General features: G+C 48.1%; 1 protein-coding gene across 1 annotated transcript in view; it reads right to left on the bottom strand.

Annotated features, from left to right (window-relative positions):
- Positions 1-17,360, bottom strand: part of BOD1L1 (biorientation of chromosomes in cell division 1 like 1) — a 49,812-nt gene that overhangs the window by 17,105 nt on the left and 15,347 nt on the right. The window contains exons 7-13 of the mRNA XM_090267067.1: positions 15,964-16,075; positions 14,810-14,948; positions 13,766-13,838; positions 6,652-12,577; positions 4,830-4,894; positions 3,433-3,517; positions 27-70 (exon numbers count right to left, since the gene is read on the bottom strand). Coding sequence (XP_090123193.1) covers positions 27-70; positions 3,433-3,517; positions 4,830-4,894; positions 6,652-12,577; positions 13,766-13,838; positions 14,810-14,948; positions 15,964-16,075 — 6,444 coding nt within the window. The remainder of the gene's footprint in view (positions 1-26; positions 71-3,432; positions 3,518-4,829; positions 4,895-6,651; positions 12,578-13,765; positions 13,839-14,809; positions 14,949-15,963; positions 16,076-17,360) is intronic.

The raw sequence follows: 17,360 nt of genomic DNA, 5'->3' as shown, positions 1-17,360 counted from the left end.
AAAAGCCAGCCACTACCCCGACTCACCTTCAGTGACTCGTTCGGCAACAAAGGCTCTCTCTGTAGCTCAGCTGTCCAAAGACAAAAAGGAGAAATAAGGAAACTGAAGTGCAGAGAAACCCATTTAGAGATGTTTAGGGCAGGCAGGTAGGACAACGCTGCTAAGTGGCCTGGCTGCCTCTGCGAATTATAAAATTCTGACGAGTCAGTTTTCTACAATTCTTGTCTGTCCCACTACGAGAAAGAAAACAGGAATGGGCGCTGCCTGCCTTCTTCCCGCGATGGCGGTGGTCCCTCAGGTCACTCCAGTGCCTAGTATGTTGATGACCTGATGCTCAGAAGAAAGGTGGGGGACCTTTACTGGCTGTTGCGCCACAGGGTAACACTGGTTCATTTAAAAATAATGCCATGATCCTAGCCCCTCAAACGGCAAAGGTCTATTTATATTCTCTGGAAACTTGAAGTACAAGGTCTACCGCTTCTACTCAACAGCGACAGATGTACATCGAGCTTTTACTGAACCGTTCGTGACCACAGGAACCTGAGCTACAGCTGTGGGGACAAAGGACTGCAGAACCTCCACAATCCTACGTTTCTGACAATTAACAAGTGGGACGTTAATTATTTGTTCTATAAGATACACGTACAAATTTTAACTAACGTCTCTGATCCTTTAGTCAGGGTTTCGACATGCCAGCACGAGGGGCTTCCCAGCCTCAAGGCGGTCAGCCTGGCCTGCCTGCCAGATGCTTCTGCCTGCGAGGCTCCCGAGGTCACACATTGGGAAGGCTGCCTGCGAAGGTCCCCACCCCGACCACCCCAGACAGCCCGGGTGAGGATTCATACACGCTATTCCTTCCACGCTGCCTTCCTCTTTGCCTTTCCCTCCTACTGCACACCTACTCATCCTTCGTTCGCTATTTGGCTAAAAAAAAAAGGGGAAGAGACAAGTGTATATCAAAATTCAAAACTTATGTATTCTTTGACTTCCCAATTCACTTTTATGGAAACACCTGGGGGAAATATAGTTACATGCATATGGAAGTTCACTGTAGCTTTATTAATAGTAGAAACTACAAAAATTGGAGATTCATAACATCTACAAATGGGAAACTGTGTTAGGGATTACTATTCAGCTCAGAGATGAAGTCAATCTGTATAAACTGACAATGAAGGAAGCCAACCCACACTATATGGCTGAGTAAGAAAAAAAAGAAATTACAGCACAGTGTAAACATTATGATTTCATGCCCTGACCGATGAGGTTCAGTTGGTTGGGCGTCATCCCACAAAGCAAAGGGTCGCCGGTTCGATTCCTGGTCAGGGCACATGCCTGGGTTGTGGGCCTGGTACCTGGTTGTGGCATGCGTGGGAGAGGCAACTGATTGATGTTTCTCTCACACATCGCTATTTCTCTTCCTGTCTCCCTGTCTTCCCCCCTAACTACAGATGACATTGTGGCTTCTCTCCTAGCACCTTCCCGTGTCCAGACTGCGGTCCAGGGCACACTGTGGTTTCAGAATTAGTTTAGGGTGCACACAGCTACCTAAGCTGAATTAGAGGAGGTATTAGGATTTTGGCCAAGAATAGTAGGACAAAGAAATTTTCCCGGAGATGATAAATGAGAACACAGTTACCCCTGCTGGGAGCCAAGGGAGAAAATAAGAGATGGGGCCTTTTTAAGACATGTCTGTGGGGAGAGCATCATGCTCCTGAATCATACTTTGCCTTTACTGTTCAGTTTTCTGAATACTGTGGACTGGACATTTGTGTGCCCTGAAATTCATATAGAAAACTTAGTCCCCAGTGTGACAGTATTTGGAGCTGAGTCTTGGGAGGGGACCAGGTTTAGATGAGGTCATAAGGGCAGGGTTCCCACAAAGGGATCAGTGCCCTTATAGTCAGAGGAGACATGAGATCTCTCTCTCTCCCCGTACGCATACACTGAGGAAGGTCTTGTGAGGACATAACCAGGAACCAGACCAGGCTGACCCCATGAATTCAGACTTTCCAGCTTCTACAACCATGAGAAATAAATGTTTGTTGTGTAAGTCACTCAATCTATGGAATTCCAGCAACCTGAATTAAGACAGTGAGCTAATACATTTCATTTAAACGAATATTTGTACGGGTTTTCTGTTACCTGCAACCAAATCACCCTGACTGTTCCATCTGACTTGCAGACATTTTAACCTTGTAAAAAATGAAAAAACAACTAGCTTAAGTTTGGTCACATACACTGAGGTTCCTATTACTCTTTTCCCCAGTTAATGTGTTAATCAGAAGAAAATGTACAATAACATCTAGAGTACAAACCAGAAAAACCCCTCCGATGTCACAATTCTTCTCATTTCCATTTCCCTAACCCTGTGGTTCTCTAAGTGTGGCCTAGGGATCCCCAGGAGTTCCTAAGACCTTCTATTAAGGGGTCTACAAGGTCCAAATACAGTCATAATACTAAGATGCTATATGCCTTTTATTAAACTCATGAGTACGCGGCGAGTTGTCCAGAGGCCATAGGATGTACCCACAATTATTTGAAAAGATTATTATAAAAATCAACCACACAATGTGTGACGCTGGATTTTCTTCATGTATTATAACCAGAACAACAGATAGCATTATACTGTCATGGAGAAACAGATATGAGAAACCAGCTATTTTCTGTTAACCTCGTCTGAGGAGAGATGTGCAAAAATGTAAAACAGTGTTACCTTTCTTACTAAATTCTGTTTTCGAAAATCTAGCTATTTTTCATGAAAAACAATGTTATTTATGTTAACTTACAGTGAGTTAATGATACTGAATTAATGCATACTTTATAACTTTCTCGGTTTTAATTTTTTCTTTGGTAAATGTTAAGAGGTACAAGCCATATGACAAAAGCTCTCTGGGGTCCTCACTGAATTTTAAGAGTGCGAGGTGGTCCTGGCCCGCCGAGTCAGAGTCGCTGCCCCAGCCCTTCCTGACAGCGGGCACAGCCCTACGGTCTGCAGCGGGCACCGACGGCTGAGGCGCAGACCCGAAGAGGCCCTGTAAGCCGGGGGTAGCTCTGGTGCAGCCTGCGGGCCGAGAGTGGGGCTTTAAAGACGTGGGTGCGCAAGCTGCCGGCCTGCCACCGGGCATGAGCCGCGATAACAGCACCCAGGGGGCAGCACAGGGACACATCTGGGGACAGAGCGAGAGTTTGCTCAAAGCAGCTTCCCATTTGCCACAATGGTTTGGAGCTATCGGATTCCAACAATCACCTCATATGAAACTGACTGACACTTCATAAGAACAGGTACATGCTAAGAATAAAACAGCAGAGAGCTCTCTCTAACCTATTTTAGAAAGTGAGAGGCACGTTCGCACAGCCCGCCGGAGCAACATTATGAATCGGCTGCTGATTACAGGCTGCGGTGAAAGGCACAGCCTGCTCAAAGCAGCTTACCCGTTTCTGTCGGCTTTCTCCTCCGTGGGCTTTCTGATGGGCCTGGAATTTCATGATTTTTCTCTTCCTCTGCAGGTAGAATTGTCTAAAAAGTCCAAAGCACCGCAAAAAAGAAGTTAACTGCAGTTTTAATAACAACAAGGCAAGACTAACCTCAAGTGAATGAAAAGAAAAAAAAAAATCCAGCATCTTTTAACAATATACAAGCCTACTTTCAAGTCTGCACACCTTACAAACAAATACATGTCACCCTTTAAAAGCAAACAAAAATGAATCTAATCTTGCATCTCGTCCATCAATGGCTCCCCTACTGCTTTAAAAGTCACACCCCAATTTCCTGCACCGCGCTGTCGCTGGGCTCACCTGCCCCGCAGTTGCCCTGAACCACCGCGGGCCCGGGGCTCACACGGGCCCCTCCCTCTCTGTCTAGCACACGCTCCTTTGACTGGAAGGCTTTCTCTTCGTTCTCCTCTGGTACACTTCCACTGCCCGCAAAACTGAAACCCATCTCCAACGGCCTCCTTGCGAGCCCGCCTGTGTGCCTGCCTGCCGCTCCGGCTCGGCGAGTAGGGCGTCCCCTGCTGTTCCCAGCCCCACGCTTACCACCAGCCTGTCGTGTGTACCTGGGGGTGCCACAGGATCAGGTGGGAAGGCGATAACCACATATATCCGTAGGCCGTGATAAACTTGATTTTATTTTAAGCACCATGGGAAGCCACTGGAAATTTTAAGCAGCGTAACGACGTGACCTAATTTGTTTTTCAAGAGCGCTCCCAGGGCTGTGCTAATCAGACTGCAGGGGGCTGGGGAGGGGGGGGGGAAGTTCAACAGGGACACTCCTCAAGTAGTGGCTTGGACTAGGGGAGTAACTGCAGAGGCAGAGACAGGTAGACTCAAGGTATACTTTGGAAATGGAAACTATAAGAAGTGGCAATGGAGCCCTGAACGGTGTGGCTCAGTTGGCTGGGCATGTCCTGCAAAGTAAGAAGTCACCAGTTTGATTCCCGGTCAGGGCACATGCCTGGGCTGTGGGTTCTGTCCCTGGTCAGGGTGCAGATGGGAGACAACCGATCGATGTTTCTCTCTCTTTCTCCCTCCCTTCCCCACTCGCTTAAAACAAAACAAAACAAAGAACTGGCAATGGATTCAATGTGGGGTGACAGGGAGCAGCAGAGGGTGACGCTGGGCTTTCTGGTTTGCGTACATGGAATTGATGGCGGAGCCACTAACAGAGACGGAGGCTCTTTGCTTCCCCCACGCAGGATGTAGCTGTAGCAACACTTACGCGTCCGAAGTACAACGCAAAATAGAGGTACACACCGCTTAAACGTACGCGTACACGGCTGGTGAAACCACACCCCACTCACAGCCTGGTGTCATGGAATGACCAACCGTACCTCGGCTTTCAGGTTGTCTTTCAGGTCTGATCCTCCCAGAACATCTGATGCAGAGTCTTCGTTGCCTAATGGAATTTAAAACCATTAAACCGTTTTAAGAACCTGCTTACAAAATACAATCTGAACCAAAACATAACGCACTGTTCTTACCTAGCACGCCATGTCCGCTGTGCTGTTTTATTTTGCAGTCTGCAGAAAAGAATAAAAAAGAAAGTGTATGAAAATTATCAGAGGAAGTGCAGGGGTCATTTACTTTTTGCAGAAGGTGAAATTGTTTCTTGCTGTTCAGACGGCTACCCAGAAAGAAGGATACAGTACTATTTGTGGGGACATCTGATCTCTAAGTGTTTTTGTACTGCAGTCTGTATCATTTGTCCCAAAAAGAAAATGTTCTGGGCCACTGAGGAATATTCTTGATAAAAAAGGTGACTTATGAATAGAGACACTATACTTGCTTTACGCTGACACAGCAAAATTGAACATAAAGGTAAAAACCTGTGAGGTGGACGAAAGAAAATCAAGCTTTTCTCTGGTGGAGACTTAGGTCTGTCCCTGTCGTGGACCTTTCTTTCCTCCTCTCCCCTGTCTGCGACTTGTGGCTCACATAAGCCTCCAAAGAAAATCCTTCTTTCCTCCAAGAGGCTGCAGGCTTTTGTTTGCTAAAGTGTTTCTATTTTTGCTCCTTCAAGAAAATAAAGAAGGGGGGGAGGAAGGAAGGAAGGAGTAACAGACTGCGGGAATGATTAAGTCATAAAACTTGCAGAGCATTCAATGTACCACAGGCCAAGTTCAATGGAAAATTTTTAAGTTACTTATGTCAGCCCTGGGAGCATTTCTTAATGGCTCCTACTTAAGCCTCTCCAGTGAACAGGACTGCGTCACAGGCCCCGGCTCCCGAGGCTGCATTAGGTGTCACTTGAGGCTGTTCCAGTTCGGAAGACCAGGGTGCCAGAGTGGGGAAGGTCCTTCTGCCTTCGCACAGCATCCTGTGCTTAACCCAGTTCTAAGCCCCTGTCACACGACAGCATCGCTGCCTACTTTCAACACAGGGCCAAATTCACAGCCGTGTTCCCATGGCGACCATTCACCTCTGCATCCCTGGAGCCTAGCGCAGTAGTGGTTGGTACGAAGTGTCCGAAGCTGGATGGTACAGTGAATGGACTGAGCTCAAAGCTTTTATCTTGGAGGTTACCAACCACCTCTTATAACACCAGCATTCCCTGAAATCTGTCAGGAGAGAGCACACTTCATTTCCTTTTATACAAATTCTAAACCAGAAACTAACTCATTTTACCTGAACAATAAACTCAGTTTTTGTTTTATTTTTTAAAAAGTGCTCCTTGATTGGTCACTTGGATTGAACCAACACACACTGAAAATCTGTAAATCAGATGAGAATAGAAATGATGCTTATTTTTGTTATTATCCCCATTTTATACAACAGAAATGATGTTTTCTAAAAGGCACCCAGGTGCCATGCAAGTTACTTAAATTCTGTGAACCTACCCGCTCATTTGTGAAATAGCGGTGATAAAAACATGACTAATTCCACGGGGCTGTTTGGATTGACAAGAAACCTGAAGGTCAAGGTCGGGGAGGCTCAGTGTGCGCAGCTGTGTCCTGCCTCTGCCCTCCTTGTCCATGAGAAATCGTTCTGGGCCTTGAGCTTCTGAACACACATTTCTTATAGAGAAATTTGACTTTCAGGTTTGACAAGTTATTTTGTGAATTCTGGAACCAAAACCACGTTTTGGAAGGTTGTAAATGTACTCTGCATACAATCATCTGTTAAATGCTAACATGGGCAATTAGAGATTCTCACCTATGCCACCCAAATTTTCTTTTGAAGGAACAGTGGCCGTGACGTCTCCCTCTTTCTGGGACGATCTCCCTGGGCCTTCTCCCATTTTCTCAGCTGATGCCAGGACGGGCCGCCTGCCACTGTGATCCCTCTTCAGGGTCGCGTCCTGCTCACACTCCGGGGCCGGCAGAGCCGCAGGGCGGGCAGCTGGAAGGACTGCGTGGGAAGGAGCCATTTCCGATTCTCGGCCATGACCAAGCTCGGTGGAGGCGGTTTTCAAGTTGCCCCCAGTCTCCCGCGGGGCAGGAGGGAGGCAGGCCTGCTCTGTCACAGCGCCTCCGCCATGTGGCCCGTCATCAGCCACTGTAGCACCAGCACTTGCTGACGTCAAAGAGCAAATCCTGACGGAGGGGTCCTGGGTCATCGGCCCGGACATGGGCTCTGGTCCCCTCGGGCGGCCCGGGGAGCCAGCTCTCCTCTCTGAGTCCCTCCCTGCCGACCAGGGTGCCGTGGCGCTGTCCCCCCGGCTCTGCACAGACCCCACAGTCACACTCGTCTCTGCGCGCGGTGGGCCGTCCTCTGCGGAGAGCTCGCTGTCCGAAACCCCGGTGCGCCCTTCCTCCGCCATCGCTTCCTTTCCTCCTGGGAGGACCCCGGGCCCCCGACGGTTGTCCTCGGCATCGAGGCCCGGCATGGGGGTCTCGCACCGGCTCGCCTTTGCGGCCGGCAGGTCGCCCCTTCCTTCCGGGCAGCCCGCGGGCAGCGGCCTCTCTTCGTGCCTGTCCAGGCCGGTGAGAACCGGCACGCACTCGGCCGTGCTGGTGGAGATGACGGCGGCGTCGCTCACATCCTCCGCCCTCGCCACCGCGGGCCGCTCTTCGTCCCGGGGCGCGGCGCCCCTCGTGGCCGCTTCGCGTCCCTCCAAGGTGCTCGTGGAGATGACGGCGGCGTCGCCGAGCTCGCCCACGGCTGGGGCCGAGGGACGGCCGCCCTCCCGAGGGGCGGCGCTGGACACTGAGCCCTCACAGTCCTCCACGGAGCTCGTGGAGATGACGGCGGTGCCGTCCTTCTCCTCCGCGGTTGAGCCGGGCTGCCCGCCCCCGCGCCCCGCGGCTGGCGCGGACGCCGAGGCCTCGCAGTCCTCCGCGATGCTGGTGGAGATGAGCGCGCACTCGTCCTTGTCCTCCTTGCTGGGCGCCGCGAGCGGACCCTCGCCCCCTGCGGGTGCGCTGGGCATCGGCGCCTCGAAGTCGTCAGCGCCCACGGAGGCGGGGCCCTCGGCTCGTCCCGCTGCTGCCACCGCCGCGGGCTGCGGGCCGTCGGCCACCAGGACGGTGGTGGCGCTGGAGACCGGCACTTCGCACTCCTCCCCGCCGCTCGTGGAGATGAGGGCGCACTCGTCCTTCTCCTCCCCCGCGGCGGCACTGGGCGTGGGGGCCTCGAACTCCCCCGTGTGCACGCGGGGGCTGCCCGCATTCTCGTCCACCCGCAGGGCACCGGGCTGGCCCTCCGCGCCCGGGCCGGCGCTCCCCTGCGAGGCGCAACCCCGTGCGGTGCTGGTGATCACCACGCCCGCGCCTCGGCCCTGGCCGCCCGAGAAGCAAGGCTGGCTGCTAGCACTGCCACCAGCTGTGGTGGCCATGGGGCCGCCGCGCTCCTCGTTTTCCGCGGAGGTGATGACACCCTCGTCTTCCTTCTCACTTGGCGATGTGTGAGGGGCCTCGTAATCCGGTTCTGCACCAGACACCAGCGCCTCATAACTGCCCCCCACCAGGCCGGTGGAAATAGTGGCGTCTTCCACTTTGTCCCGGTGGGAGAGTTGGCTGTCGCGCTGCCCCAAGGCCGCGCTAGTCATGGGCCCCTCCCAGCCCTCTGGCGCCGCGGCCGCGCCCCCCTCTCCCGAGGCCACGCTAGTCACGCTGCTTTCCACGACCCCTTTGGCGCTGGAGCAGATCTCCGCGTCTTTCGTGTCCTTCTCTGTGCCGCTCACACTGTGCACACTGCCCTCCTGGGCGCTCCCGGCGGGGGCCCCGGCCGCAGTCCCCACGAGCCCGAGTCCCCCTTCCGCACTCTCGCTCACGGGCACCTCCTCACCGTCGTCTTCTGTCCCCGCGCCCGTGGAGCTGTGCCCAACGTCGTTTCCCCTTCCAGTGCTCGTCACAACACCCTCACCCTCGTCGTCCTCCTCTTTGGCACCTGTGCTGGTGACGATGTCCTCGTCGTCACAGGGGCTGGCAGCAGCCAGCGGGGCGTTGGTGACGCCCTCGGCCACTGTGCTGGCCATGGCGCTCTGTCCGGTCTCTTCGGACTCAGAGCTTATGGCAAAGCCCTCGCTGCCCTCTTCCAGACGCCCGCAGCTGGCCGGTCCCTCCGCGTCCTCCTCCGTTATTCCCGTGCTGGTGACAGCGCTCTCCCCCTCCGGACTCTCGTTCCCGGGACCGGCTCCGTCCTGGGCAGCAGCAGTACCCGGCGGCGTGGCTTCGTCCTCCAGGACAGCAGCCGCGCCCGTGACCAGGCGCTCCTCCGGGGGCCCCGCGCCAGTGACCGGGCACATGGCCGAGCTTCCGCTTCCTCTTTCTGCTCCTGTACATGTCACAGTCCCCTCGGTTTCTTTTTTGGGGCCCAAGCTCGTCACATTTCTCTGGAACCTGTCTACCTCTTCACTGCTTAATGACCCCTCTTGCATTTCTGTCCCAGCACTGGTGACGGCCCCGTCACTTTCGCCTTCACCGGTGAAAGTAACAGCTCCCCCGAGTCTTTCCGAGTCTCTGCTGGAGGGACCGTCGCATTTTCCTTCCGAGCCGGCACTGGTCACAGCATCGTCTTTCTCCTCTGTCACAGCACCACTGCCACCGTCTTGCAGCGCGGCTGCTTGGGCAGTCACTGGGCCTGCCGCTCGCTCTTCAGATCCGGCCAGAGTACACTCCGCACCTTCTCCCTCCTTGGTGCTGGTGAGGAAGGTCTCACTTTCGGCCCGGCCCTCGGTGACCACGGCGCCGCCTTCCTCTGCTGCGGCAAGCACAGTGCGCTGGCTGGCTCCCGCCCCTGCGCGGACAGCACTGTTTCTGGAGCCTTCTGTGAGGCCTTCGTCCGCCTCAATGCTTGTGCAAGGCATGGCCGCCGCCTCCCCTTCTCTGCTTTCTGAAGAAGTGGTGGTGGCATCCCCGGCGTTTACTGTGTTCGAGGGAACGCCTTTGTCGTTCCCGTCGGTGCTGGTGGCGAGGGAGATCTTCTCTGCTCTGCCAGACCCGGCTGTCACATTCCCAGGTTTTCTATCCCTTTGGTGTGAAGCAGAGCACGCAGGGTTACCTCCAGCACTGGTGCCCACCTCACCATTTTCCTGCCTTCTTTCAACATCAACTGATACATGTTCTCCTTCACCTGCGCCTCTACTGTGCTTATGTTCAACAGTTTTAGCGTCTTTTTTGGTACTCACGCCTACGACGTGGTCAACAGTGATGCCATCCTTTTGGCCGTTTGTTACTGTAGTTGGAACAGTCTGCTTTGAAGTGGGCTCTCTACTGAAGTCGCTTTCTTTCCGGGCCACGTCCACCAAGCCGCCGTCTTTGTTAACATTCTCATTCCCCATACTGGTGTCTGTTAACTTGCTATCGGGAGGCATGCTGTGCAGTAAGGCGGCCTGGGAAACTTCTGGAATGTGTCTTTTGCTATCTAGGCTTGCCTTTGCTGGCGTATCTGCTGGGGAAATCGCACCGCCTTCTTTGCTGGGACTTGTCCTAGGGACTCTGGATTCCCTAACAGTCGGACTTTGGTTGGGCAGATCAGAGTGGTCCCCCAGGCAGGCGCCGCCTGTGCCCCCTTCTGAAACAGCTTTCCTGTCAACCACAGGAGTTACATCAGCACCCCGAGATTGCTTCTGAGGCACAACAGACACTGAACTTAAGGCAGGCAAGGGATCTACATTTGTGGAATGTTCAAGAACAGCATCCCCTTGAGCAACACGCTCTTCAGCGGGTCTTGTGTATTTCAAGTTCTTCTGTGCCCTGTCATCTTCTGATGGAGCACAAGTCAACATTCTATGAGTAGCTTCAGAGTCTGCATTCGACTCCTGAGTTCCTTGTTGAGCTGGTGTTTTCTCCCTGGGGTTTGGTTTGGATGCAGCACTTTGGATATGCACTTTCTTGGTCAGCGTACTTTTATGCTCAGCATGCTTTTCAGAATTACCGGCAACCCCTGTTCCACGTCCCGATTTACAGGCTGGAGCGGCTGTTTTTGAATCCACGGTGGAACTTCTTACGTCATCCTTTAGAACCGTGGCTGCCATTTTTGGTTTCGCCCCGTTTTCAGAATCAGTGTCCTGCTGAGCACCATTACTGCTGCTCTCAGGGGTTTTCGATACTTCAAGTACGTTTTCGACAGCGGGTTCAGAATCAGTTTCCATCGGCTCTTGTTCAGAGATCAGTGTGGTGTCACCGCCTCTCTTTGGTCTCTGAAGGGAGGAACTACTGAGAGAGCTCAAAGTGTTTGCTGCTGATCTCTCTTCTCCTTTGGTCATTTCCTGGGACGTGCTTCCTTTTCGATTTTCACACAACCTTCTGCTTAATTTCTTTTCCGTGGCTGCACCATTTCCTCTGGCCTTTTCATGATTACTGTCAACTTCTTTACCGTCCTTGTCATCTGACCTGTTATCTTCCTTCTTTTTCACGTCCTTATTACTATGCTTTGAGCTTCTGCTCTTGTGCCCGTCTGATAACTTTCTCTCTAGTCTGGAGGAGCTTGAATCCTTCTCACCCTTACATCTGTCCTTGGCTAACAGGAGCCTAGCTCTGTGACCAGAGTCCTTCTGGGCACTGTGGGCTGAAGAAGCTGCATTCTCTAATGCAGGGTCGACACCAGCTTCCTCAGGAGATTTATCCTCGGCTTTAGACTTTCGTTGTCTGTCTGGGTCATTTTCTTCTGAGTTCTTCTCCTTATCTGGTTTTGAAGTGGTTGTCTGTTTTGTGACACCCTCTTGTAATTCCGTTTCAATGACTTTGGACTGTTTGCCTTGACTTTTTGACTTAGACCTGGACACAAGCCTCTCGTCTAACAAGCTCTTTGTTCTCCGCTTCTCCCTGTGAACAGCCTCTTCGGGTTTTGAATTATTATCTAAATTAGTCGAGTCCAGATCACATTTATCCTCTGAATAACTTTCACTTCTTCTCTGTAACGTGGTTCCATGTTGCTTGGAACTCAGAGCATCTTTCTGAATTTTAGAATCACTTGATCTTCTTGATTTGTGCTCTGCCTTGGTTTTGTCGGTTGACAGGTGTCTCTCTTTCTTGTTTTCTTTACGAACATTCTCATCTGTTTTTATAATATATTCAGAAACTGGCTTTCCATCTCTGCCTAAAATTGATAATTTCCTTTCATTCCTATGTTTACTTTTTCGTTCGGCTTTATCATCCAAAGAAAGCTTAGTTTGTTGACTTTGCTTTTGAACACTTTCATCTGCTTTTAACCCTTTCTCAGAAGAGTGAAGCTCAGTCTCATCACCTGTTTTATGCACACTGTCCCCTCTATGTTTATGCTTCATAGATAACTTGTCTTCTGACACAGTTTTTTCTTTTTCAGGCTTTTCCTTGGAATATTTTGTCTCCTTCTTAGGGAGGTTTCTCACATGCGCTGTTTCACAATCATCTTTCTTTAGATGCTTTTCATTTTTAGGTGTGCTTTTCTGTTTCTGGGGTTCTTTCTCTTCTGTGGCCACATCTGAGCGTTCCACTTGCTTTTTCCCGTCTCGTGTGTCAGTCTCTTCCTGGGCCCCTTCCGCCACAACAGGGGTAGATGTCCGCCTTTTATGTTCTCTTTCTAGTTTGGATTCATTTTTGTTTTCATCAGCTGAATGCAAACACTCTGAGAGTCTCCGGGTAGGTTTATTTGCTTCACTTTTTGTATGAACGTGCTTCAAATCCTTTGAAGAAGACACCTTTTCCTTTTCACAATGCTGTAAGAAAACAAAGGTTAAAGTATGAGAAATACTAGTCAATTTTTATATTCAAATTTAACACCTGGGTGCATTTAATACGTTGAGTGCTGTCACATATTTTAGACCTTACTTACTCTTCGCAAGCAGTCTGTGGCTGGCATTATTAACTTTACCCTGTGCACCAGAAAACTGAAGCTCAGCAGGATTCAGTAACTTGACGCCCAGGCAATGAGTTTAGGCGATCTCTGTCTGAGCCTAGGACTCTTCCCATTCAGTACATGGCAGGCGTCTTTACAGAGACTAGTTACTTAACTCTAAGTCGCTGAAGCCCACAAATAGCCATAAAGAAATATAAAATGAAGGAATGACAATCCAGTGTTCTTTTTAGTCTAAAAGTATGATGAAGACAATTAAAAATTTTTGATATTTTAATTTAGACACCAGAAGCTTTTAGGCAAACCTCATGAATTTAGGGCACTTGTTGGATGATCTACTTAGGAAGTTTCAAATGCACACAATAACTCACAGGAACCACATCCTATATATGTGTGCTTATACACCCAAGGGTAGATACTCAGAGATCATAGCATCTAAACTTTCCCTCTGCCCAACAGTATGGCATGGAATAGAATACTAATATAAATAAGTGGATTTTTGACAAAACATACTTTCATAAAGACTTATTGACTACTAGCTATAATTATTTTTAAACAAATAATGAGCTGAAGTTCTCAGAAAAACCTCTGGGCCTCTGGGTAGGCTTACCATGGCACTTCCTTACAATTTAACACAAAGATTAATATACTTCTACTAATATAGGGACCAGGACATAGCAAAATATAAAAAAATCAAAAAAACAAAACAAAAAAAAACCCCAAAAAAACCAGAAACAAAATAAAAAATATTTAAAATTAAAGGGATTTCATAACCTTAATTTTGACAATTTTGTTATTGCCAAGATAAGAGACAGGGTGGTCAAGGGAGCAGACGTAGAAAAGCAGCTATCGTTTAGATAAAGGGTCACATAAACCAACTTGCCAAAACGAGGAATTCAGACCATAATAGGATGGTGGTTAATACTGAACGCGAGGAATCTTCATTGAACTTGGAAGAGACCCAGCTGCATATTGAAGCATTACTCCAAAGGACCGAACAGCCTGTATCTAACAAAAGAGCATTCAGAATGGCTTTATAATTAAGACACACCTCACTGGTTTTGAGGGTTTCTTTGGTTTCTTCTTCAGCTTGCTGTTTCTTTTTAGAACTCTCTTCAACATTCCTACATGGGGGTAAAAGTCAAACATAAACTTTGAATAAAATGTAAAAAAAAAAAAATTTTAGGAAGGTACAAAAAAAGCTTAGCTTCCCCTTTCTATAAACACTTGTCCTATAAATGAAGACTTGCTATATTTCAATTGAAATCTTATTCTTAGTCAACAGAACACAACCCCAAATGTGATATGGACTATTCTTGCAGCAATAGGAAAGTATAATTGAAACAAAAATTCCTCAATTGTTGCTTGAAATTGAATACTTCATAAACTATAGTTACATTTTCAAAGTCTTACTATCTTTTGAGTAAACAGGTTAGTCTTACTTATTCAGATCAATAGAAATGAGGTATGAGAAAACCGAGAGCCGACTCCTCCCATAGTTTGACAAAATGTTGATTCAGGTGTCTCGAAGTAATAATAAATTTACATAATTGCATTTAAAGACACAGCAAATTGTAGCCCATGGCTCACATGATTTCATAGCCACTCTGTTTCTTCAGCTTTCTAATTATTATAGGATCCATTATGATAATGCAATATTAAAAATAATTTGGGTTAGACATCTGGTTAATGGGGAGAAGCATGAGATACTGGTGAAAAGAATTGCCTAGAAATACTGTAAGTAAGTGGTTACTGCATGTCCAGAATGGTGAGACGTCCCGAGCCCTAGTCTAGAGGGTCCATAACCTTCTGAAGCTCTAGGGACAACCATTTACGCATGTGCATTTCTATGGGGAGAGAACAGAAAGCAGTCTGGGACCACCCCCGCCCAAGATATTAATTAAGATTAATTCATGAAATACAGATATTAGCACACTGAATTATGATACAAAAAATGAAACTCCACGGTCTTTAATAAGCATGCAACAACATACACATTCAGGGGTTGGCTCTTGACCATCATTTTTAGTGCCTCTCTTTTGAAAGCATGCTGGGAGAATGTTACAACGGAAACGATGCCAGATAAAATATGTACCTTGAATCTTTTCTTTTTTTTTTACTTAAGGCTACTTTTTTTTCTAAAACTTTCCGTTCTTTAAGGACTTCTTTAATTCTGGGGGCTTTAGGTTCTAAGCTCTTAGTTGATGATTCTTCTAAGTCCATACTATTTTTGCCTAGGAAATAAAAAAAAAAAAAAATCAATAAACTATTTCATAAAAGTTCTAAACAATGTAATATTTATTTTTCATTAAGATTTGCTATTCACTATAAAAATGCAAAACGGCTTTAATATCAAATTGTGCTGGAATAAGAATATTTTAGATGAAGAAGACTTCTTTTTATTTCAAATGCTTATACGGGGTGGGCAGAGGCAGGTTAATAATAACAATAAATAACAAAGTAGTTAATAAATAAATAATAACACAAGAATAAACTGTCTCACGCACTACAGCTACAAGCCTGCTTCTGCCCCCTGCCCCTGTATGTGTGTGTGTTTGGGGATAACACAGGGTTAGTGTCCAGAGGAAATTCAGTTTTGTTCAATTAAATACTGCAGACAAGTATCTGAGATTTTAATTGACATAAAGCACAGATTAATTCCATTAATATCACCAGCACAGCTTGATTACTCACGTGTTAACAATCCATTTTCCAGTGATAATTCATTCCACAGCCACTGGAAAATAAACTGCTAATGTGAGTTGTGTAATCTGGTTGGTACCTGATAGAATGTTTAATTTAGACACAGCAATAGAACTTTAAAAAAAGTGACTAAACACACCAGATTAAAAATTAAGAAAATTTTCCACAACTGAAAATAGATTACTTTTGAAAAATATTAACAGCTTTGCCCTAGCCAGGTGGCTCAGTTGGTTGGAGCATCATCCCATACACCAAGAGATTGCTGGTATGATTCCCGGTCAGGGGACATACTTAGGTTGTGGGTTCAATTCCCAGATGTGGAGCCTATGAGAGGCAAATGATCAATGTTTCTCTTACTCTCTCCTCTTTCTCTAAAAATCAATGAACATATCCTCAAGTGAGGATTAAAAGAATATACATACAACAGCTTCACTGAGATAGAATTTAGATTGTTTTATTTTATAATCATATGTCAGAATAATATAAGTTTCTAAAAACTAATGGAGTATATAAGATAGTTTAAAATATTAAAATTAATATCTATACCTTGACTCTTAGCTTTTGAAGACTTTGTCTTTTCTGCTTTCTGTTTTCGTTTTTCTTCAAGTTTTTCTCTATTAATTTGCCTTCTTAAAAGCCTCTCTTCTTTTTCTTTAGCCTAAAACCACAAAATACTCACAATTATTTTGATTATCATGCAAAAGCAAAATACCCCCCTAAAGAAATGTTTTCCCTTCAAACATTCTTACAAATTAACAGACCCTGCAAAAGTGCACGTACAGTACATAATTTGGAAGCTTCCAGAACAAATGAGACAGATGGGAAAATTTTCCTTTACTCTTTCAGAATGCCAGTGGTTTACAGAACGGGAAAGGTACCATTCTGAGAAATGGTGGCTTCAGAAACCAGGTGCCATAAGCAAAAGGACAGCTGTGAAAACATCTATGAGGAGAAAGTTAAAATGCAGATTCGAGTGACAGGCGGGGCCTGCGACAAAGGTGGCCGGTTGGCCGCACTCTCAGGATCGTGGTATTGGCCGTGGGACTTCAGGCTGTTGAACTTTAAAAGCCAGAGAGCGCCCGGTTGCTGTGTTACTCCCCCTGCCCCCCGCCAGGCAGAGCTCACTGTCTCCGAGCGCCACAGCCGTAACCCCCGACCGAACAAACTTTCCAAAGGCTAAGCCGCTAGTAGCATTGAGTGCGTGTCTTTCAAATCATTTTCCTACGTAATACTTCCTTATTCTGGGATGCACAACTCCCATATTTTAATGTTTCTGAAATTTTAAGTCACCTTACAACGGATGTACACATATGATACGGAAGCAGTTTTTTTCCTCGGCAAGGCTGTTCATTAAAATTAGAAGTATTTTGGAAGCCAGTAACCACGTGGGCTGCACTCCCCTCTGATGTGGTGTTCACAGCTGTGTACCACGAGCTCAGTCCATGCCGTGGGAGGCCGGCTGTGTGGCACAGAGGCCTGTGGCCGCTGGTGGGGCTGGGACCAGAATACGGGCCTCTGAGCCTTAACCGGCCGGCAACTGCGCCCCACACACCATGCTGCCACTCCCACACTCTGGGGGGGGGGGGAGGTGTTAAAAGTAGAATAGGAATGGACCGTACTCTTTGATGCTAATGAAGCCTGCTTGCTCTGTGTAGCCCCAAATTTTTCTCAGCAGAGTGTGAAAACAAAATGTTCAAGTAAAAAGAGCCACCCGGACTTCTGTGATATGCCTTGGCACCTCACGGTCTTGCTCCCTGTCTCCCTGTGCAGATTTAGGCTTCCCTTTGTCGTTACTCCCAACCATTTGGTGGAGGCCTGCATGCTCACCCCGTGCGTTTCTGCACGTGGCTAACTCATTACAAACCCTGACTGAGGAAAGTGATCGGTGATCTCCTCTGAGAGACACTCACCCTCTCTCTCCTCAGACAATTCGTTTCTGGGTC

Source organism: Furipterus horrens, unplaced genomic scaffold (genome assembly GCF_987537825.1).
Source record: "Furipterus horrens unplaced genomic scaffold, mFurHor1.1.pri manual_scaffold_2, whole genome shotgun sequence".
NCBI classification, from domain to species: domain Eukaryota; kingdom Metazoa; phylum Chordata; class Mammalia; order Chiroptera; family Furipteridae; genus Furipterus; species Furipterus horrens.
Note: the sequence above shows the minus strand (reverse complement) of the source record. Positions and strands in the feature narration are given on the sequence as shown.